Here is a 25,105-nt window from a genome sequence, read left to right on the forward strand (position 1 = left end):
GCATCCGCTCAAGTCCACTGAGGACAGCTTTTTAATTGGTCCTTTTCACTGTAGCTAAGGTTTCAATACTTCTGGCTAAACACCCCCTGTGTGTTCAACATTTGGGTCCAATTTAGCACACCATAATCACTGACCGGCCTCCCTGAGCGTTTGCTTTGTAATTAGGGTCTTAAGCCTTTAATTATTTATTTTTTTTATAGCCAAAGCCAAATAAGCCAAATGTACGCTAAATTTGCACCTTTTTTAAAGTGTTCTAGAGATAAACTGCAGTATTCTTATGCCTTGATCTCTTCTTACATTTGCGTCATCACAGCCATTCCTCTCGAATGATACGCACACATTTTTTACATATTTTTTCAAGAGGAAGAAAAGTGATATGCAGTGTCTGTATTCAACATTATTTATATTTTTAGAGATAAAAACATCCAAAGTTTTCTGATAAAACTTCATTGGTAATGAGACTACCTAGTTGTATTCTTACCTCTGTCTAAATGCATCTGTTCTGCACAGGCTTCACATATTAGCAGATTAGTGAAGAAACATCATGAAGATCAAGGAAAAGGGTAGACTGGTCAGAGACTTGGTCGACAATTTTTTTTGTTTGAAGTGATTCACTTATAAAATCTGATTGCATTTAATGCATATTAAATGCGATGTTAGGTGGAAAACTTACCCTGCACATCACCATGATTACTCCGTCCCTACGGGGAAACATGGTGGTAGCAACCGTATCCTGTTGAGATGCTTATATTCCTCAGAGACAGGGGAAGTGATCAGCTTAAATTGAAAGGTGGATTTCGCTAACTGTAGGGCAGTTCTCTTCTGGGCTGCAAAACCCTTTGGATTAGGATGATGGCTCACCTTCCAATAGAACATTGACCCTGAATACGTAGACAGTGTGACGATGATATGGTTCAGAAGAAAACATGTCCGTGTGTTGGAATGGCCCAGTCAAAGTCAAGACCCAAATCTAGTTGATGTTCTGTGGCAAGACTTGAAGGTTGATATTTATACATGATCTCTATTCATTGTGAGTAAGCATGAGCTATTTTTGCAGATACTAATGGGCAACAATTGCACTCTCAAAATGTGCAAAGCTGGGAGAGACTAGCAGCTGTAATTGCAGCTAAAGATGATTGTACAAATAATGAACTCAGGGGGTTGATTGCAAATGCACACAACACAATTCCAGACCGGTATGTAAAAATAATGTGAAAAATATGTATACTTTCATATTGTACCTCACAATAACACACTACTTAGCCTTTCACATAACATCCTAATAGAGTACATTGAAATTTTCCGATTGTAATAGTGAAAAGTGTAAATGGTTTTGGAGGAGGAATTTCTCCTGCAAGGTTCTGTAGATATTTCTAAGCTTTAAGATGCATATATGATGCACATGTTTGAATGTATTCACTCATCATTCCTTAACTGAATGAAATGCATTTTACCAGCAATGCAGCCCTTCAACTTAAGCCTTCATAAATGTGGCACCTACTTCTGTCTCTCTCCTTCCCGAATCATCTTCATCTCCTCTTTCTCGGTGTGTCATGTTGCAGGTATCAGTGGTCAGTATCCTCTGGTTCAAAATGTCACCGTGACAGAGGGTGGAACGGCAAACCTGACCTGCCGTGTGGAGTATAATGACAACACCTCCCTCCAGTGGTCGAACCCGGCACAGCAGACCCTTTTTTTTGGGGACAAGAAAGGTGAGTTGAGGACTCGCAACACACATCGACACCCACATGCGAGGCACAGAGTATTCCCTGTTTTAATGTAGGCTTGTGTTGGCAGATAAACTGACAAAATAATCCTTTCTTTTTCATGTGTGCTTATCACTGGAACAAAGCACCAGTCCCCCAATTTCACTGTTTGTGTTTTCTGGTGCGTTCTCTATTTTCACAACAGGGGTAGCGCTGTCCAGACAAAAACACACATGCCTTTAAAAATCTGTAAAGCCTTTCATCTGGTGATGGATGATGTGAGGCTATTATTATCCATAGCTTATCCTTACATCTTACATGGAGAGAGAGGGAATGAAAGAAAGAGAGAGAGCAATGGAGATATAGAACGAGAGAGAGCGAGATAAACACTGAAGCATGCAGAAATAACCAGCTGAAGAGCAGTTGAGGGTGAGAACTGATATGACCATCTCTGTTTCTGACTTGTTCGCGCCGAGCGGAGAAACCAGCAGGGGGTTTAACCTGCCATGAGCAATGTAGGGAGTTCAGTGTTTCTTTTTTGTGCATGACCCATTTTATCTCAAAGTAGGAATTGTTTATTGGAGCACATTTGTGAAGATGGCAAGAGCTGCTTTAACGGCTTCCATCAGATTTCTGATGTTTCATCCTCAATCAGTCTGAAGGTAGATTGTGTGTTAAAAGCTGAACTCGCAAAACTATGTTTTATTTTTATTTGAATAAAAACATCCTAATCTGAAATTTAAAGTGTTGTTAGACATTGGATCATCTGGACATCCCACACACTAACAGTAATGTATTGTAGCTGAAATAATAAAATCCAAATCAGATAAGCAGCATTGAGCAGTTAAATATGTTGCTATAATTATTAAATTACAGATTTTGTGTTTGGCATTAAATTGGTTGGAACGGTTGGTCCCTGGTATTTCCAAAATTTTGAATTGGTCTGCTTTCCAAATAGAGGTCAACACAATGTAAAAAAATAAAATTAAGTAAAAAAGTCACATTTCGTAGACTTCTTCCAAACGTAAAGAATTTTCATTTTCATTTCTTCTCTGTTTTTTTATTCATCTTTTGGTTCCAAATGAAAGTTTTTTTTCCCCTCATAAACATGCTATAATTTTTAGAAATGTATTAATCCCAAACAAAATCACAAAAAAGGACCAAAACAAATCCTGACCGAAGCATTTCCAACACAAATACTGGCTTAACAATACTTATGTTACCAGGTGCGTTTGCAGATAATGCACCGTGTATAATAATTACCAGATAACATCCTAAAAACTCTGCAATTCAGTAATAACCTTGCTCCATTACCTGACAAATACCCTTCAAAGTGACATATAAGCAAAGTGCAGATGTGACTGGAAGCAACCAGCAATTTAGTGGCTAATAGGTACAAAGGGTTCATTTTTGACCTTTCACACCATCTTAGTAAAGTCCTCATAAATGGAATTCATGGCACTTATTTCGTCAGGTCATAGCAGCTGAAATAATTGTGCCCTGTGCGTCTCTCAGCTGCATTAGTTGAGTGTAATAGAGTATGAATCACACTCTCTTATAAGTGTCTGGATTAAGCACATATGGGATTTACACAGTCTTCTTCCATTATCCTGCAGCCCACTGGGCTTCCTCGTCCAGTTTCATGTGTGAGTCCATGTCGCATGTTTGTGATTATGTCCAACTGTGTCATTGCTGGTGTGGATCTTTTGCATATTGGAAGCGAACGCATGCAGCTGGAAAGCATTTTGGTTCACATTTTCACTTACATGCCTCTTTTCTGAAAGAGCGGCACTAAAAAGCTCCATTGAACATCAAATTCGACAGTTGATGTTCTCTGCAGGTTATTCCATATCACACCAGGGGTCGAGCTTGGGGGTCTATTTCATGGCATTTCCAGTGCTGAGCTCTGAGATTGAAAATGAAAAACTTGCCAAGGACTCTTGTATTATCAGAATAGCAAAGGGGATAGTACTGAGATTCCAGAACTGTAATGCTCCTTTTTTGGGATGGTGATGTATTTATGCCTGTGTGTGTGTGTGTGTGTGCGTGTGTGTGTAAGTTCTTTGGGGGGTTTTCTTTCTGATCATGATGAGTTCAGATGCACATGGTGATGGGAGCATAGAGATTATGAATGTTTTCAAAAGTGCCACAGGCGATGTGAGAAGAGAACGCAGTCTCAGCTGCAAGCGCCTTTGAGCACATGAGATTTCAGATTAATTTTCTTTGCTGTCTGTTGGGAGGAAGAAGATGGGGGATTAGGCCAAGCTGCTCGAAAACACCATCCAAACTCACCAAGTTTCTGCATATTTTCCTCTGTAGCAACTGAAAAGTTTCTTTGCTTTTGCAGTGTAGCAAACATGGAATGTTTTTTGTCATAAAAATGAACATTTGATGTGTTATTGGTAGCTGTTAATAACTTCATGGGAGAAGTAATTATTGTTATTGCATAAAAGTTCCACATCGCAATGGACTTTGTCAAAAAATTATCTGATAGAAAAACACTTTTTTAAAATAAAAACTGAAGATGCCTTAAAAAGCTGTTCCTGAACACGATACTGTGCAAATGGGCCCCATTCAATATGCAGGAGGACACAGGACACTTGTAAAAATAGACTCAGGTGTCTCACAAATGACTTGGGGACTAAGACTAAGAACTAAGGACTAAGACAAAAACAGTTCCAGCAAGCAATGTGTCATGAAGTTAATTTTGAAATTATTGTGTGGTTCTTAGTGCTGAACTGGTGCGCCACCCACCTTGGAGTAGCATAAGACAGCTCACCTATATTTGATCAGTGCCTATTGAACATCAGTAAATTGAAAGTGCTTGCTGTGGTTTTTCCACATGATCTCTTATTAAAAACCAACCAAGCTCACAAAGGCGACCACCACTGCTGCAAAAATAATGTCTTCCCACACCCAATCTCACTGTACTTAATAACAACGCCACAAGGCAAGGTCATTTCAATAGAACAGGAACTCCCACACCTACTTAATGAACATCTAGCCACACTGCCCGCAGGATGTAGGTACAGGACAGTGGCCCATATGGAAGAAGCCTGATTCATTACATAATTACATCCCTTAACGACAGACCCCTTTAAATAAGATCACAACTGTTTTATGTATAACATTGGATGTATGGTGTTGTTTATTGCTGTTGTGTTGTGCCTGTTGTGAATCATTTGTATCAATCACGCAGCAATGTGAAAAACAAAAGATTTTCTTGGTGACAATTAATTTTAATGTATTGAGTTTATCATAAGATTCAGCCTTCTGTTGACTCTACAGGACGGGGTGCATCGGTATGTTTCATATTGCAAAGTAAAAACACATGCAAACGATGTTAGTGCTGCACAGTGCCCCGTAAAACATCGGTATAAGCATATTGTTTTTTTCAAACACAAACTCACACAACTGTCTACATTACAGTTCTTTGAGTGTGCCCGTTTTACGGCTGTTGTTGTTTAATGTCAGGGCTCAGACCCACCTCTAAGTCATTTAGTCGGATGAAAGAGATTCCTCTTGTCTCCCATCCTCTCAAAGGCGCTGTCTGTGGAGAGTTGTTTGAATTTCAAATAAGTCATTGTCCCAAAAGCAGCCAATTTTGTCCTTTCCATCACTCTCCACTGAGGAACTTAAGCTGGGCTTTGACAGACCGAGGGAGATGAGCGCTAGGCAAAAGGGATTCTCTCTTTTATAAGATTCAAAAGAGGCTAATATCTCGTTACAAATTGCTCTTTTGGTTTCATGTAATTCAGGACTTGATAATAGCTTTATTTCCTGGATGGAGAAATTTTCCAATGAGGCATAATTAGAATTTCTTCGATATTCTTATACTAGAAAGAGCCTATGTTTAATTACTTTTCAGGCTAAATTTACAGACCCATTTAGTAGACCCATCATGTCTGAGCACCAGCTGAGGTGTGACACTGAAATTACTTATTCAGCTTAGCTACAGTAATTTGCTGTCCATTTATTCACATGATTACTCTTTTAACACTGACATCTGTATTTTCATATTCAGTCTGTCTTGTTCTTTCTTTTTTCCAGCCTCGGTTAGCTGTCCACCTGTCTTCAAGAGACTGGCAGGGTTGAAAATTAGTTCATATGTATTTACCATTTAAGGGGTTGCATTTTGAAACAACTTATTTTGCCTTGAGAGGTTACAGATGTAATAAATAAAACAGTGATGAGATCTGCTGCTTTGGTAGGTACGGCTTTTGCTACATCCCAATAAACTGTAAATGGAGGAGTTGAATGCAGAACATCGGCAAAGAGGTTCAACTGCTGAAAACGGCGAGAATCTGCTGCGATCACTTTTATTCCAGCAAACAAGGACATTTTCTATCAATCCTTTCGTCAAACATTGTCATCATTTAACAAAATAAAGCATGATATAGTAAAAACAAATTATTTTTTTATTAGATAGTACTTTTATTAATTATTTATGTTGGTATCAAAATGCAGTTATTGTGAAAAGAAATAACTGTTCATTAATACTTAAAAAATATCAATTACATTTACCATAGCACAATTAAATGTTATGATTTATAATCACAAAGTGAAGTGATATTTACATAAAGTAAATATCACCCACTGTCTCATTACGACACAAACATAGCGAAACAGTGGAAAGAATAATAATGAAAAATACCGGCAAATCCTCGCATGGCATATCAGAATAATACACATAAAAGTGGTTTCCCTGTCCATGACAAATAATACGTTTTTTTTTTTTTTGTAAAAATAGTTTATTCACATGATCAACTCTTACTTTCACCTTTTATCTGAACAGATTGAACTTTACTAAGACAGATATTGAAAAATGGTGCATCTAGATTTTATCCAAAAATGAATGCATCCAAACATCTTTTTCAATGCACTCACACCACAATGACAGTACTTGAATCTAATTCAAAAGGTTTACTAAGGTTTATGTTACTTTAGGTTTTATATTTGACTCCTATGAAAATAATTGGTTCTGCTGTATAATAAAAATTTAAATTAAATATAGCAATAATATGTTAATGATGTTGGGGAAAAAACAACAAAATGCCCTCTGTGCTCCACTTGCGGTCATCTCTGCCAGTATGCAATGCCATCTGCAGATTGATTGAATCTGTTTAAACATTAAGATTAGTGTTATGGGTGAACAGCTAAGGGCCAATTGCTCGATTTTTGGCCCCCTGAGCTGCTGAATATGAAACCATTCAAGTTCTTAGATGTCAAATATTCAGCTGCCTAAATCAATTTTCTGCCTGTTTATGGTTGTGTGAGCATGTGAGTAGGTTTGTAAGTGCACGCATACATGTGTGCACGTGGAATGTCAAGCATTCCAGCTTTCCACCATGAGTCCTTGAAAGCTTCGATGCATTCAGTGGATCCATGCCTGAGCAATTTAGAGGATAGGCTTTTAAAAGTTCTCCAAAGTAAATACCAAAATAAGGAAAAACTGGCAGACTTTTTTCTTATTAAGCAGATAACAGAAGTTTCTCTCGAAACATAATCTTAGCAGGGGGCAAAATTTTTTTTAGACCGCTGACTTTTCTTTCTCCTTCTTGGAATAGTGCCTTGGTGAAACATCCTTTCCTATCGGTCTGAGGATTGGTATGGGCTCTCTCTGATAGAAAAACACTTGACTGTAAATCTCCAAAGATCCCCAACAAGACACTTCTCTCCAAGACAAGGACCATAAAACATGAGTGGTGAAAAAAAAAGAAAAAATGAGACGAAATGTAGGCCTTGGTGGGATAAAGGAGAGGAATTAAAGATGCATTTTATGAGGGAGCTTGCAAAAGCTTTTATCACCTATAGAAGAAACTTTTTTTTTTTTTTTTGACCTTGAGATTGCTTCTGTGCTGCTTCTCTTTGGGAATTGTCTTTATCTGAATGAGATATTTAGTTTTTCATTAAAAAGAAAAAATACACTAGATCTTCTTATTTGCGTTTTCATTGTGCTCATCCAAACAGACATTATAATTACTAAAAGAAAATGTCTGTGAATGTGTTGCTTGTGTTGTATCTCGTAAATCAGAAAATCTGGTGTCAGGCAAATGTCAGCTCTGTTTGTACTGCAAAGCAGGTTAGAGTGAGAAAGAGGTTGAATCTTCAAATAAAGCAACAGATCCAGTTAGTACTGTGTGCATTAGTACAGCTACTTAATCACTCACAGGGATCTTCCTTAGATAAACAGGAATATTTTCCTGCTTTTAGACACCTGCTTAATCTGTCTCACTTGGAAGAGAGCACAGAGCTAAAAAGAAACCTTTTGTGGAAGAATGTCTTCTGGTCAGAAAACAAACTTTTAGGAATATGTGCAAAAGCTTTGTGTGGTACATCACCCTAAATATACCATCCCAACTGTGAAACATGCTGGTACCACATCTTGGTGTGGTAACCAGCATGGCAGGAAAGATAGGAAAGTTAGTCAGATCATTTTAAACTAAATGCAGGGCAATCCTCATGAAAGCAATTTTATGGACTGCAGTTGTCTGTAAACTGGTGCAGAGGTTTACCTTCCAGTTGAACAGTGCTAAATATGCTGGCTACAAAGTACAAATGGTTTTGATAAAAAAACATTCCTATGTGGTAGATTGGCCCAGTTGAAGTCCAGGCCTAAACTCGGTTTAGAATCAGTGCCAATTAGTGGAGAATGATGTTTGCATATGTTCTCCATCCAATCTGTCTGAACTTGAATCCTTTTACAAAGGAAAATGGCCAAAATAACACAGCTGGTAGATGAAGTGGTAAACAGATTTACAAATATAATTGCAACCCTACTAAATATTAACTTTTTTTTATTGCAAAAGACATGTGTAATTTTCCTTCCACTTCAAATTTGTATTATTTTATGTTCATCTATCCCCAATATCAAAATAAAATATATTAAAGGTTAAGACTGTATTGGGGCCAAATATGAGAAGTTAAAGGAGCATGAATTATTTTGCAAGCCACTGAATTCCCCCTCCGAAATTTTCTTTACTTTGTAGACCAAGGCATCTGGTCTCCTGCTGCAGTCTTGAGCTGAGGAGAAAAAAAAAATGCTAAAAAAAATACTATTGAGTTGATGGGCAAAAGCTGTCTCCTCAGTGACCTGCTTCTCACAAGGACTTAATGAAGTGGGGCTGGTGACGGTGTCCCACTGAACTCCACACGGCAGGGAGAGACTGATGAAAGAAAATCATCTCTGTCACAGGAAAGAAAAATCTCTGCAAGCCAATTACCATATGGAGAAAGGCACATTTTACATATCACACAGCCTGCTTTATCTCAGCAACATACAACAGGTAATGGAGGTTGAGGAATGACTCAAGCTACAGAATGCATATGAAAACTATTCAGTGAGGATTGTTTCTGTTTGCTTTGCTCTCCTATCTCTCTCACAATCACACACATGCATACACGCGCAGACAAATTCAATGCCGAGATGGGTTGTTGACAAGGAAAAGAGAGCGTCCGCATCCACACAGAGACAGCTGAATGTATATTTTGAAATTTGCACTTTTCTCATTATAAAACTGTGTCACTTGAATGAGCAAACACCTGCCAAGGTTCTGTCCTAATACACGCTGTCCCTAGATAGATGAAGGGACGGGGAGGAGAGACATGGGAGAAAGCTGGAAAGGAAAGGGCAGATGGGAAAAGAAAGAGAGATTATAAAAGAATGAAGGGAAGTGTGCAAATATGTTTGACAGAAAAGGAGTCATGACTGCATTGTGCATGCATGTGTTATTCATGTCTGTACAAGCCAGATGTAGAAATGTAATTAACACCAAAACACGCACACATGCTTAGAATCATTTTTCTATATTTTAATAACTAGGACAGAGTTTTTGCAGAAGACGGATTGATAAGTATCCAATTTAAATGTCTAGACGTGACAAAAAATAAGGGCTAAAAAAGGCTGAGGTTGCGTAGTGATAATTTAATAAGTAATCATTTTTATTTTAAAGTGATACCTCATTACAATATTGTTAACCACCCTTTTATGTCACTGACATTGGAAGATCAACTCTAAAACTACACTAGAGTCTGGCATCGACTTACAGATGTAACGCCAGATTTACATGGAAACACCCTTATTTTATTATTGATTCAACTGATATTTGTTTTGCAATAATAATAATAATAATAATGATGATGACAGAAGCAAAGTAGTTTGTACTGATATAGTTGCATCATGACTTCCACACTCTTAAGCCCAATGCACACACAGAAACAATGAAAGATGGAGATGCATTATGAGCAAGCTCTTCAAAAACCTGACAGGCCTCGACGGTCCACAACATTTTCTAAACGTTCTCACATTTAAACCTGTATAAATATTGGTATTTCATAACACCAACAAGTTGGGAAGAAAAATATTGTAACAACAGCTTAAACATCTTTCTTTTATAAGATAGAAAATTAAGTTTATATTGAAACCTATTACAAGAAGATCTGCTGTAAACTTGCTTCTTTATTTTACAAAACATCTTTAAGGATTTTCATACTACTTTGTGCTGGTGTATGCATTCTCCATTGACCATGAGATTATTTAAAACAATGAGTGAGATGTAGGAGGCAAAATGTAATAAGACAATAAATAAGGCAATTAAGAGATAAAGAAGAGTATAACATTTCCTGAAAATATTTTGAACACCTGGATCTTTCAGAGTCAAAACCAACATTAGGGATGTTGGATGTACACAGAGGAAACAGACTGTTGATTACTGTTCATGCTTTGTTTTCATTTACTTCTCAGCAATGATTGTATCTTAATATCCTATACAACATGTTTGTATCATTACAGTTAGCATCAGTGAGGCTGCCAGTTCACTGAACATGTTCCCTAGGAATAAAAATGTCACTTCTAATTTAAAGGAAACGAGCCATCTCTGACTCTTTGCAGCTTCCTTTAGTCTCAGTTTTTTTTCCCCTTTCAACGTTGTGCCTCTGTTCTCACCCTCAGCAGATTTTTAAAAAGAGATAGCTGACACTTGCCCTCTCTGTTCTGTCCGTTTCTGTTTGGGAAAAGAGCATCGTGTGGCTTTGGTGTCGCTGTCGTTTACACGCTGCTATCTGATCGGAGTTGGCTGCATTCAGGGAAACTTTAACAGAGCCAGCAGTCATCAGCACTTGTAATTAGATGGAAAATCTTTGTGCATCCACAGGCTTTTGAAGAAAAGTGCAACCACTTTGGCAAACTTGTACCTGTCGAGTCTTGAGGTGCTTTGAGTTGGTAAGGTTTATGCATTTAAATGTTTAATATATGGCTTTCTTTCTTGTTAACGCATACAAATACCAAGATCTATGTGCTTTGCAAGCAGCAGAATCTACAAAGGTGTATTGACCATTTGTTGGAGAGGCAAATCAGACTTTGATGTTGACAAATGCATCGTTACTTTCTGTCCATCTTTATAAGAGACAAAAGCTGGAGCTCATTGAGCAGAAAATATGGTTGTACATCCAGTAAATAATCTGTCAAATACAAATGTGCTATTCTTTGATGTTGACAACAACACTATCCTTCATGAAAACACTGAAGACTGTTAGTGCTAATGGTTTGTAATGGATGGCAGACTGCTGCAGTTGCTGATGAATAGCAACGGATGATTTCCTCCTTTTTGGCTGCTCTGTCAATACCCAACCATTCACTTTGCAGAGTGTGGAGCAGAGGTTATACTGCTAAGGCTCTGTTTGCTTTTACTTACTGTGTTCACATGAAAGCCCAATGTGCTAAAAGCATGTGAGTCTTCAGTTCTTATTATTTTAATGTATATTTAAAGTCTTCAGTCTTTACTGGCATATAGAAAACGGTCTATCAACCCCCAAGCCTAATCAAACTATTAAATTAGCCAGCCTATCACCTATTTGCTTGTCTGAACCATTTTGGTTGAAATAACATCAGTAAGACACTTGTTGCCATTTGCCAGTCTCTAAGGAAAATGGCCTAAGGAAAGTTTTACTGTGAGATGTTTGAGGGATTTCTTGCATGTAAAGCCTGTTTCTAGTCATCCCACTGCATCTCACTGAGATCTAGATCTGGGCTTCGACTCGGCCCAGGCCTTCCCATTTCTCACTTCTATTCAGAAAGTCCTTGGTGGATTTAATGGTATCTTTTTTCATTGTTATGTTATGTTGCAATGTCCAGTTCTGCTCCAGCTTGATTTTTTTTTTATTACAGGTGGTCTCACATTTTTTGTTACTATTCTAATTTTGGACTCCTTAGTCTGTTTAGCACTTCAGAAGTCATGGTCTTTGTCTACATTCAATTGGGAATTTATGTTTTACCCAGAAAGCAAATAATTTCTATTGTCACATTTTTCTCTCAGAAAAAATGTGGTTCTTCTTGGATTCCTTCCACGCCCTCTGTTGGTATTTTCTGAACTTGAATCTTATTTTTTTTAAATCACTGGAAGAATTTAATGATATAGGTGGCGGAGGCCTTCTGGTCTAAAGGTCTTAGAGCTCATCATCCACTCATCAAAACAACACTAGAATAAGGATAAAAGATGGCCAGTGATTATTAGAATGGTTTGATTGCTGTAATGCTAATTGGTGAGGACATATTCTTAATTCTGTGTTAAATGACAATGGTCCTCAAGTTCATAAGCAACTGTATTTTTAATTGGCCTTGACATTTGGATGCTGGTGATGACTCATATAAGTTTATTATATTATTCTATTGATACACTACATAGTGCAGTGTCATCCAAGCTTGTCAAGTCACCAAGTTCATTTTTGTATTTTTCGATTTCAGTAGACCTACAGGACTGAATACTCTGTGCGTTTCTCGGTTTCTGGATGTCTCATAAATTGCTTCTCTAAAAGAAGCATTGAGGAGAGGCGAAGATGAAGGCAGGGTAGCATTGAGACAGCTAGTGAGCCAGTAAATGTATTTTCTGACATTTGGCTGCTCATAGTTCCTTGCCCAAAGCAAATAAGAAAACAGTTGAATTGAAGCATTGTTTAACTTGCACAGGTTAGTGAAGCCGCTGGAGTAGACAGAATTAGGTCTTGGGGTGGGAGGAAGCAGAAAAAGTGCTACTCAAGCAGGATATATAGAGTTTGTGACCAGAGTGAGCTTCAGTAGTCTTGTATTTTTGTCTTTTGCGAGCATACAACATGGAACATATATACCGCATCTTTTCAAGATGGGCTTCTTCATTAAGTGAGCTGGCAGTGCATTTGACTAAAACTAACTCTGCTGTCTTGCTTTGATGACCGTGTGTATTCATTCGTGCACAGAAGCAGAAATGCACTGTCACAGGTGTAAAGCCTAAAGATATATCATGTGCTTACAGTATATCAACATGTCACGCCTGTTCAGAGTCGGTGCACGGCGTGCAGAGATAACCGGTGTTGCGAGGAACGAGAAGGGACAGAACAAATGCAGTAATAAATGAGAGTGAGCAGATGTCGTTTAGTCAGACTGATTCCAACTCTTTTGCCATTTGCTGTAGGGGATAGGCCTGGACGCAGCAAAGCAATTCTTAGCATCCCATGACTGACTGAGATGACATCAGACTTTTTCCTATTTGTCCTCCATATTTGTTCACTCTGTGAACGCTGCAGCAAGAATGAAAATACGACTATACTGCCTGATTCTTACTCTTAACTTGGAGTGAATAAATAGAAAAACTCTGTTTTTGAGATGATGGTCCAAAATTAATTGTTCTCATTTCAGATTAATTTGTTTTGCACTTTACTATGACCCCAAATTTAAACTAGTGTTCTTTCCTCATCTTTTCATACTCGGCTTGTTTTGGCAAGAAGCTTTATGAACTTGTGAGCACCAGCAAATCTCTTTTGAAATAAGAGAGTGATTAGAGGAATATTGTGATGTGGTAAATGTTCAGAGGGCAGCAACAGTTCTCTGAGATTTCCATAAAGAGGCAGTTTATGCCTTCATCTTAAAGATGCCTGTTGCGTTTTATCCTGCTAATGGCACATTATAGCTTTAATTTAAACAGTAAACTTGCATCTACCTTTCAGAAATTGTCTGCAGTTTATTGGTCTTAGACAAAAATTCACACACTTATGGTATTGATGCTACTTAATATGATATAATGCTGCAAATAAGAGTCAAATCTGTTTTAAAGCAAACCTTCTGGTTATATTGGCAATTTTATTCTCACACAAAATCAAAGTTTTTATTGCCTTTCTGACCATGCCACATCCTTTTATACCAGCCATGTGTAATTTGAATATAAGATAAAAAGGGTTTAACCAATTCAATGAAGCAAATCCATTCCAAAAAACACCAAAAATTGATATTTGTTATGCTCAAGTTCCATAGATGTAAATATTTATTTGCATTATGGTCCAATGCTGGGAAGAGGTGCACATGCCTCATAATTGTGCATATAAGCTCAATTATGAAACTAGGGGAAGCTCCAAGTATTTAAGGCTGCTGCTCAAATGCAAGATGCATTTGTCACAAAGCCAAATTATGAGATTGAGATTTCAAAATGGTCTTATGTGTGTAATAACATTTTTTTGTGTTTTATCAGTTGGACCTCAGGAAGACTAATAACCAGTTTGGTAGAAACTAATGGAGATCCTAATAAATAAATGTTGACTAGTGAGATGTCTACTTAGGAATACATATATTTTCACACGTAGGCATAGATTTGTTCTCTTAAACTCAGCATATTCTGTCAGTGTTTCAGTCACACACACACACACACACACACACACACCTACACACACAGACTGACATGCAAAAAAAACCATTAAAAGCAAAGCATCCTTGGGTGCTTAAATTAAATGAGTTCTGTGGAAATGCTTTGTTCATGCAAAGACAATACATGAATGGATACTCTCTTCAGCAAGGGTCATAGAAACGGGATGAACAGAAATTGTTCACACAATTGACAAATTCAAGGGGTCTTTTTTGAATGCACAAGCTTGTCTTTTTACGTGTTTTGGTTTTATAGCTTTGAATGTACCCTTTAGATGAAAGTGACAAATCCTGCCAATTTTCAAGGTGTCACTACTTTCTGAAATTGTAGTGCCTGTTCCCACTGAATCACAGATACAAAATGAAAGGACGAGCTTGGAGACTGTTGAGTGCTGATCAACCAGCAAATCTTTTTCAACTCTCACATCTTACCAAACTCTTGGTGCGCTTTTCTCTCCATTCCTCCTATTGCAGTATTGATTTCCATCGCGTTACTTTTCTTTTCGGAAAGATTACATTTTCAAACTGTTACCTGTGGTTTTCAGCAGAGAAACTGGTTCCACCATAGTTCACTGTGGAGGTTTTGAAATCCTTTTCTTTTTCAGATTTAACGGACAGGTGTTTTTAAGGTCACACTTTTTTTTTTTTATTGTCGTGTAAGAGAATTCATAAATACAATTCAAAATTTCTTTAGAACACATAAAGCACATAGCTCTCTTACAGACATTTTTGATTTTTTGATTGGCACTTAAATGTTTCAAATACTCCAAAAACATTTCAAATACAAGAAAGTCAAAGTGCTGCAGGTTAATAAATTCAACAGTAAAAGTGTAAACTGTGAGAATTTAAACAGTGATACATCATAGTACATATATACCCAATCTTAAAATGTATTGAGTTTTAGAAAAATTTAATCAACTTGCATGCTTTTGGTTAATGCTTTTATGGAATTGTGTGTGTGTTCTTATTTCGATCCATTTATAAGTTTGGGGAAAAAACATTACATATTTTCTTTGTTTGACTTGCCAGTCACTGATTAGAACCAGTCAGACCAAAATCATCCTGGTCGCTTGTACATCTCTAGTTTTAAGTTTTATCCAAGTAGGGTTCAAATCAAAAGAGGTGCATTTGGTTGCAAGAAACCCCACTTCACCACAAACAGCTTCTTTGTTCAGAGATTTTGTTCTTGTGTGAATGAGTAATGGAGTTGTTAGAATGACAATCTTGCCATCATATAAGTGATATAAAAACAGGGTTTTTAATGTACTCCAATAGCAAGGTTTGCTTTTCATCAAATATTATGAATGCACTAAAAACCTCCACCCGGTTGCTCTGTTAAGACATGTATTTTACATCTGTCTTCCCAAGTCCATATTCATTCAGCTTGTACTGTTTCCTCCCTGTTCGTGTCTACATGTGCAGCATTAAGGGACAACCGGATTGAGCTTGTGCGCGCCACATCGTCAGAGTTGACCATCAGCATCAGCGACGTCACACTGGGTGATGAGGGCCTGTACACCTGCTCTCTCTTCACCATGCCGGTCAGAACAGCCAAAGCTTACCTCACTGTCTTAGGTAAGAGCATTTTATACAAATAGCTGCATAATGTCTTTGTCTTTCTTTGTAGAAAATGTATCCACTAATGCCTTTTGTTTTGATTTAATATGGTTAAAACTGCATGTTGCTTTTGCCTGCAGCTGGACACGCAAACAAACAAACACAAACCCCAGACTGTTAATACCACTCCTCCCTTTCAGACATGTTTGTGTTGTGATCATCACTTTACACAAACATTGCTTCATTTCCTGCCTCTGGGCTTATTATCTTTCCAATTAGTTTTTTGCTAATGTTAATAGATGTGCTCATGCACTCCAGGACCATTAGCTAGCTCTCTGTGTTAACAAGCGTTCTCAAAATTAGAGACATTAAAGGCGACCGCTCAATAAGGATGTGGGGGAAATTATTTGTGCAATGCTGAACAATACTTAATGTAGCACGCCAGGAAACAAAGACGCCGATTTAATAATTATACAAAATGATCTGGGAATGGCCTGGTTTTATCAGCTGCTACATCAAGACACTCAGTGCTGGCAATGAACACAAGTAAAAATGATTTGGAGGAAATGCTCAAACGGCTTCACACTCAAATCTGTTGGACTACACATACAAATATGTGTTTTTCTGTTAGAAGAAGGAAACAATTACTCGTGTAATACTGACACAGACGAAAGCAGTGTAATAATCAACCGCTAAAAATACTGTATCATCAGATTCATACTTCATTCAGACATTCAGATTAAATTTCATTTAATACAATTGCAGACTTTAATTTTAGTCATTAAAAACTAAATTATTAAAAACTAGAGTGCCTTGGAAAAGTATTTATGCATACATCCACACATTCATAGGCATAATGTGCAAATGTTTTATTTTCAATGGCCCTAACCTTTTTTGTACAAAATGAACATGACGACATCAGATGAATATCGTGTCTAATCTTCTCCTATTCTGTGTAAGAAAGAAAAAAAACTATCAGTCCTTTTTGTAAAGCTACAGTAACATATCCACAAAAGTAGGCAACATAACTTAGATAGAACAAAAATGTTTTCCTGTACTGCAGAACAACAGCATTGAAAACCTACAAAATAAAATGCAATTCTAATTGCTTCATTACATGAGTAAAGTCAGTTCTTGCTGAATATTGCAGCTTTTGCTGACATTATGTATTCAGCTTTTACCCGTTCACAAACAGTAACCATCAGGTCCATTTAACTGTGCTAACAACTTAGCACAGTTAAATGTGGAGGTGGTTAGACAAACAAGCCAAGAGTCAGTCAATGGCATTGACTGACAGACCTTGCAGTCACTCAGCCCGAGGCAAACCTATTGCTCACTGACAACAGAAGGGCAGATGCAAGTCACTTAAAACACTCATTACAGGAAAGGCCAGTAATTAACATTTTCTGTACAAGCCTGTGGCCTCTTACCTAGTCATGAGCTTTTTCTTACCCACATGTACACACATTCAAACTAAAACAGGTTTTTCAACTTAACCTTTGTGTCTTGATTGATGCCTTTTGGGCACTGGCTGTTACCATGGTGATAGCATGTCAATTAAAAAGTCTTCCTGCTACAGTTATCAGTGTACAGGAGTGTAGCCATGCGAATGTTTTTTAAAACACTACTTAGTGTTTAAAATTATTTCTGTCATTCTCTCCAGCCAAACGTACTGTGAGCTATTTGGCAAAGAAGATCAGGAAAACATTTTGATGTCTAAATGTGCAAAGCTCATGCAGACATACCCCAAAAGACATTCTGCTGTTGTTTTGTGTTTTGCAAAATAAAAATGAAAATTATAATTTTCCTTTCACTTACCAATCATGTGAAAATTTGTGTTGGTTAATTGCATACAAAGTCAAAAAAATACATGAATTTTTGGATATGTGACAGTGTGAAAGAGTGGTGTGTATACTTTTCCAAGTATACTTCATGAATTAAAGCAGGGTTACATAAAACACAGAATTACAGTAAGCAATAAGCTATACGGAGAGGTGTCAGTATTTTTTTGTAAACAAATAATAAGCAAAACCTCTTAACCGTATGCCAATAAAAGCCTGATGTGTCCTGGAACTGTTTGGTGAAGCTCTGGAGTGTGCTCCTTAATCTCTCTGCATGTGGGTAAGCTACTGAAAAAAATCCCAAGCAGCCATAATAGAATTATTGCTGCATAATGACAGACTGTGGTGCCTGAACTATTTCTATTGCTGTGATTTCCATTCCATCATCCAGGTGTGCCAGAAAAGCCGGAGATCAACGGCCTGACAAAGCCAGCCATGGAGGGGGACCACATCACTCTGACCTGCATCACTCAGGGAAGCAAGCCCGCTGCCGACCTCCGCTGGTTCAGGAATGAGAAGGAAGTCAAAGGTGCCTCATGTCTGCATTTGTATTTAAATGCATCACGTCTGTTGCTGCACAGATGCTGAATGACAACAGACCAACTGGATAATTGGTTGTATTTGTTCAACAACAGCACTAACAATAAATTAGTGATCACTTATTTCAATATTTGAAGCATTACCAAGAGGAACCTGACTGTATAAAATTTATTGCTACGCAGAGTGCCATATTTCAAGCAATTTATTCGGATTATTTTTGATTAATATGGCTTACAGCTAATAAAAAACAAAAATTCAATTTCCCCAAAAGTTGAAGCATTAGAGAAGACTTCTAAAAAAGTTAAAAAAAAGCAATTGAAATGTTGATCTATTAAAAGGTATGTACGTCTTTGTGTTTGACCTTGAAGCACTGACTGCAGCCTCTTTACCTTGTAATTCTCCCAACATTTTCTTCAAAGGATGTTGATCTCAGTTCTCTAGACAGTTGCTCTCCAGGTCACTTGCTTGTCTTTCCTTCCACTCAACCTTCCAAATTAAAATTCTCAATCACCAGCTTCTTCAGCAACGACCTTCTGTATATTTTCATCCTTGTGTGTCTTGCTGCATCTACTGGACTCTACTGATTAACTTTTTATTGGTCCCATAAAATATTGTTTATAGTTTTGCTTCTTTGATTGACCTACTTAAATAAATTAGCTTTTCAGTAATATTTAATTTACTGAGATGTTCCAGTACGTTCCTATGCAACTTCACAAGGAGAAATTTCTTCTAGCGGTTTCTTCTTTCATTTTTTTCTATGGATTTTGTAGTGATATGTGGTTTCACAAAGCTGCGTAATATAAATTGTGGATAATTATTAAAATGCAAAGTATTAAAAGTAGTGGGAGGTTGTGCTTGCTGGAACATATTTTGCATTGATATGGTATTTTAGGTTTGAATAATGCACACAGCAATAGTCTTTTCGAACCCCACATCAGATCATTTTCTGAAACAAAATTGAATCCTCATTGGGCCAAAAGAAGCAACTTTACTCTCCGTCGTTGTTGTTTACAGATGTTTCCACATCAAATTTATGGGTTTACCAGGAACAAATGCAACCTTGGCATGTGAAAAGGAAAACACATTAACCTTTTTCTAATTAATTAATCAAAGTTAACACATTAGAGTCCCAATTAAAAGTTACCATATTACTCTTAAACTCTTAAGTTCTTTGGCAGGTTATCTAAAATAAGAACCATTACTAGTTTAATTGGAAAGGAGACATGAGCAGCACAGAGATTATCTTTGACTAAAGAATCAAGATGGACAAACTCTAATTCGGAATATAAAAATCAAAGAGAATATGTGCATAAATGAGAATATATGAAACCGTAACAGAATACATAAATCAAATTGCACTCTGACAGAAGAATACCATTCTGCAATAGCATTATGCCTCTTTACTGCAGAAAATTCATGTATCCTGCAAACAAATGGAAGTTCACTACCTACTTACAGCAACTTCTGCTCTAGAAGTTTGAAGAATGATGTGAATTTTGCTTCCCACGAAAGGTCTGTTGGATGCTGCCAAAATTATTCATCTCTCTGATGCTCAACTAGAGAATAGCTCAGCTCTGCACCAAGCTGAGTGCATAGCAGCCATGCCGTCTGGTGGAGTTAAAATTACTTTTACTGCACTATGTGACGACATCTTGAAGATACCTTGATGCATCCAATCAGAGGGATTCAGTCATAAGCAAACATTTTGTGGACTTGGATTATATGTGCACTAAAACTTCTGTTCTTCAGTCTGAAGTTGGTTGTTTTTGTGAGTTTTGGTGTCAGTCTCACTAACACTGCAGTAAGACATCAGTTTGCGCTTTACTCAGTCAGTGGAAGTAAAAGTAGTCCTCTCATAAGCCTAAACTCTCCAAACTTTAAACTCTACTCTCTCAGCTACTGCTCAACTCTTTTTCCTCCTCGTCCTCTTCTGTGAAAGTTTTTGAACTTTTTTCTGACAGATTGACAGTTACATCCTCCTGCATCCAAACTTTTTGGATATCGTTTTCATCGCCCAGCAACCAGCACTATAAGCTTGGAGATGAATTGTGTCTGTGAAGCTTTGTGAATTACCGCCCCTTTAGAGGCAACACAGACCACTGTAAAAGTAGTACAGCTCCGTCCATCTATTGACCGGTTTCAAATACAGTGCATGATCTATTCAAGAATATACTTTGTGACTGATGAGCAATGCAGCCATATGTCAAATTACACTTTACACTATAATTTATTACTGTCATTATGTAACTGCTTGTTAGTTATTTATCCCGGAGCAGAGTCAGCATTTACCTTCTGACCTGAGATCACTGCATTAGCTTCATCCTTTGGTTCTTCTGCATTAATTAACGAGTTGATGCCATCATCCTTTATAGCAAGGAAACCAACAAATCTTGAAATTCTGACATTTATGTTAATCACAATCTGCCTTTTCAAACTAAAGTGACTTTTTAGGGTCAAGCAATATGTTGTGCAGGCAGATTTGCAACTGTCTTAGTATCATGTATTACAATATAGTAACAATCCCTCATAAACATGCATCTGATAAATTTGTGTAATATATTCAGCACAATTCTGCTGTGGCTAATGCCAACTGCACTCTTGTATTTGCTTTCTTCCTTCTTCTCTTTCTAAAATATTTCTCAACTTTATGTAAGAAACTGAACATAGCTGTTGTTAGCGTCTGTCCAAAATGCTCCTGAAAAGAAAAAAAGTTGTTAAAGTAACAATGTGAGCTATGCCTTTTAACATGATCAATCATTAGTCTTGCAACTTTTTGAACAAAACAGCAGAAAGGCATCTGTGATATATTTGGAAGATCGGGGCATAAAATGATGAGATTATGCTTTTCAGCAAAAAATGAAACAGATGCTCCACTGAATCAGCCAAAACCTGCAGATGGAAGACACTCACAGATCATCAGCACAGTTGCAGAACCTTAATAAATGTTATTTGGTTGTACAAGAAAGTGAGTTTAATGCAAATCATGAAATGTAAATCAACTCTTTTATTTTTTTGTAAATCGATACAAATTTGAAAATGTAAATATAAACAACCCTTTAAATTACTTGATTGCATGAATAGATGTTGTCAAAATCTTTGCTTAACCCACCGGATCACTGCCACTCAGTAATGAGAATAACAAGCAGCCAGGTGCTGCACAGCCTAAATCTCAATTAACTGTTGTACAATTTGATTTAGAAAAAAAGGATTTCAAATGCAGAGCTCAAACGCTTCACAGATATGTGGTTTATTTTTACTTTTCTCATGCGAGGGATTATTGAACCAGAAAAACTTTTTTTTTTCTTTTTCCCAAAGCGTGCATAATTTTTATTTTCAATAAATTAGCATGTTTATTTTTTCTGCTTAGACGGTGTTAACATGTATATCTGACACAAAATTGTCCCTCTAACTAACTTGATTTTATCTTCGTATTTTTGGAATCTTTCCCTTATTTGCATGACTTGGGCAAAAAATGTTTGCCTCCAAAGTGAAAACGAAATGGGTTCCTAGTGCTTGGTATTCTCCTTATCCTGTGCGCTCATTAAAAAGACCATTAGATTCTCCAGTAATTAAAGAGAACACAACAATCTATCACCTAATTAAAGATATGATACATGTGGGGAGTTTTATACTTTTCCAGTTACACTAATTACTATATATTTGCAACATATTACAAGAGTTCATTCTCTACTCTGTTATACGTTGTATTTCCCATCTGAAGAACAAGCATATAATAACAATACAAAGTACACTAATTAGCAGCGTGACCACTTTTCTTAACAGGCTTATTTAGTCTCCAAGGGTGAATAATGCTTCTCCCAGTAGCCCACTTCTGAGGAAAGAGCTCCCAGTACAGAAAAATACAAGCTAGTTGGGATTTGATGCATTTTTAAATGAATTAATTTACCACCAGAAGTTTACAGTTTGCTCCAGATATTTGTAGTTAAGGTGATCTCTAGAGGATGTGCAATTTTATTGATAGTAGTTGCTTTTACGGACTCTTTAGATGATTATATTGAAGTGTTGTGTGTGTTGATGTCAGAAGGTTAGTCACAGCGACAAAGCTGTTCTCCCTTAATTTAGAAAGAACAACATGTATATATACTCCACACTGCACGTTCCTTGTAGCACCTGTAAAATTCATAAGGAATCATGTGTTTGCATACCAAAATGGCATGTGCTAGGAAATTTTGAGAGTCATTTAAAGACACTAGTCAATGGCACTTTTATACTAACAAGTGTGTATGACAAAAACACATCTAGTTAATAAGGTGGTTCCATAGCAGGATTTCTCAAGTCATTTGAAAGCCGTGGTGGGATTTCTCTGCAGCTATAAACACTTTCAGAAAACCTAAACTATATATATATTGTTCAAATAAATTTTAATACATTTTAATTTGCTTCCAATAAGCTAATTCTCTTTTTTCTACTGATTCTGTTGGCAGTGTTGCTTCCCGTACATGTCTGTGTTGATTGTCAATGGTCCATCCAATGAGGTTTCAGTGTCTGTGTGCTGTCAGGTGTGTCTAATCTGCCCAGGGTCTTCAGAATCAGGAGAACAGGTCTGTGTTTAGTGAACGACACAGCAGTGAAACTGCTCTTTTAACCACTCAGCTTACAGAGCTTGCTAGAAGATCCACAATGACATGAGACGTTTTCACTCTCTGATTGGATGGTCAGAGTGAATCTATCAGTCAGAGTGAATCTATCACCCCAAAATTTAGTTAGCAAGGCAAAACCTCAGCATTATGTGCACATTAATAATTTTGAGTTCGTTTTTATTTTATACCCACAACGGCTGACAGAGGAGGAGAATTTGATTTGGTCTCAAGATTAATTAAAAATCAATTTCTAAGGCAGACTGTTTTTCCATAGAACTGGACATCCTAACAAATGAGCGGTCCTGGCCGGTGTTTGTTCACCACTTTCAGGCCAGAAACTCTTCGAGTGGTACCACTAGCTTACCGCCTCTTAATTATATTGCTGGGAATGCCTGCTATTTGCAAGTGATCGACTCACCAGAAATAAGACATGATAGGCAGCCTTGACCTCCATGGCCTTAGAAAAGGAGTTGTTGATGGAATTGACACAGAGTTCATTTGTGTCAAACAAACTCTTTCGTTTGACACGAAAGAGTTCGTGTCAAACTCTATAGTCACTGAATAGTCTATTCAGTGACTATGACAGTCACTGAATAGAGAACAGGATGGCTTTTGTCTCTGAAGAAATAATCAGCAACTGAGTGAGTATCATGTACTTTACTTGAATACATGCCACGATTGTAGCTGTAGAGTAGATGTTTGGTGATATCTTAACTGGTATTCTTGCCTTAATAATAATATAATAATAATAATAATAATAATAATAATAATAATAATAATAATAATAGTATTCACTCTAAATAAGCAACATGCCCCTAATAATTAATTATTAGTCTCCAAGCTAATTGATAAATAAACAGCTAATCATTTAGCTCAATCAGTGAACACTCACTTGCTCCCCACTTCTCTCTCACAAACATTCTGCTGGTGTATAATGACAATTATATGTATCTTAAAAACATCAGAAGGAAATCTCTATATGAAAGTCTTCTAGCTGTTTTCTCTTTGTGTTAATTTGCATTTTAATACTATTCTTTGTTTGACTTTCATACTGCTGCAAAGTAGTTCTTGAAAGTTGTGAAGTCTAAAAAAAATGTCCCTTCACCAGTCATTAAAATAAAATACAATGATGTAGTCATATTCTAATTAAATAGCTTGATGAATTCAGTTCTAATAATAGCATACTGTATTCTTAAAAGTAGCTGATCAAATAATGTGCATTGGTTATTAAAAAATGAAATTAGACATCTGTATAGTTTGGAGACTAAACCATTGTGACGTAGATGAAAAACATAGATTGAAATCTTTTTGCATATATAAGATCATGCAGGTTGTGATGATGTAGTTCTATGTTCAAAGAAGTTCCTGCTACAGGTGCTGCAAAACTGGGCATTTAAAAGCTAATCTGAAACAAATGTCAGAGTAAGATGGTTGCTAGATCTGCTGTTGAAGTCATTGCAGTCAGTGTTTGGCCCTTCATTGATTCACTGAAGAGACATCTGCCGGTAGCTGCCATTACACCTTTTGTACTCTGGCCTCAGTCCAGACAGCTCAGTCTGGTATCAGGCATTAAGGGTTTCCCAGGATCCAGATAAGCAAGGAGATTAGGTGAAATCGATACTGTTCTTCCACACACTTTTAAGTATATATCAGTGTTATCGCTCATTTTAATTACATGGTAGATTATAATTAAATCTGTTATCAGAGTTATTCAGAGTCGTGTAGGGCAACCTATCTCGAAAAGGAAAAACAACAAGAGAAACTTGTTAATCTAACATGCTCGGTGTGGACAGACTAGAGATTTTCATTCTGATTTAAAACAACATACATTTAATCAAGCATATTTTCTAAATATGAAGTAAGATGCATCAATTTAACGCAACAAAGACTTCCTTAAAAATCGAAATAATTATTTTGACACCATAGTGTATGTAGTTTGGAAACTAAAGAATTTATTTTAGAAAAAAGAATATTTGACCAATGAGGTTCATCTACCAGATGGTCATTCACTCTATGCTCATTTTTCAGCTCATTGACTCTTAAGATTCAACTTATTGGCATTAAAACACTGTTTTCTATACATCAAGCTGTGATGAGTGATAATTTTCAAATAAATTAAGCTTCGTATATCACAGTAAATTATGACTTTTTGTTACACTCAAGTGCATTGTCTAAAGAGTCTATTTGAAATGAAAG

General features: G+C 36.9%; 1 protein-coding gene across 3 annotated transcripts in view; it reads left to right on the forward strand.

The window, feature by feature from the left end:
- cadm2a (cell adhesion molecule 2a) overlaps positions 1 to 25,105 on the forward strand; it is a 224,450-nt gene that overhangs the window by 160,280 nt on the left and 39,065 nt on the right. For all 3 annotated transcript variants that reach the window (XM_008427171.3, XM_008427172.3, XM_081615347.1), the window contains 3 exons: positions 1,563 to 1,712; positions 15,793 to 15,945; positions 18,160 to 18,297. In XM_008427171.3, the coding sequence (XP_008425393.1) occupies positions 1,563 to 1,712; positions 15,793 to 15,945; positions 18,160 to 18,297 (441 nt within the window). The remainder of the gene's footprint in view (positions 1 to 1,562; positions 1,713 to 15,792; positions 15,946 to 18,159; positions 18,298 to 25,105) is intronic.

The sequence above is a fragment of the Poecilia reticulata genome, chromosome 14 (assembly GCF_904066995.2).
Source record: "Poecilia reticulata chromosome 14, P_reticulata-male-v2, whole genome shotgun sequence".
Classification (NCBI taxonomy): Eukaryota; Metazoa; Chordata; class Actinopteri; order Cyprinodontiformes; family Poeciliidae; genus Poecilia; species Poecilia reticulata.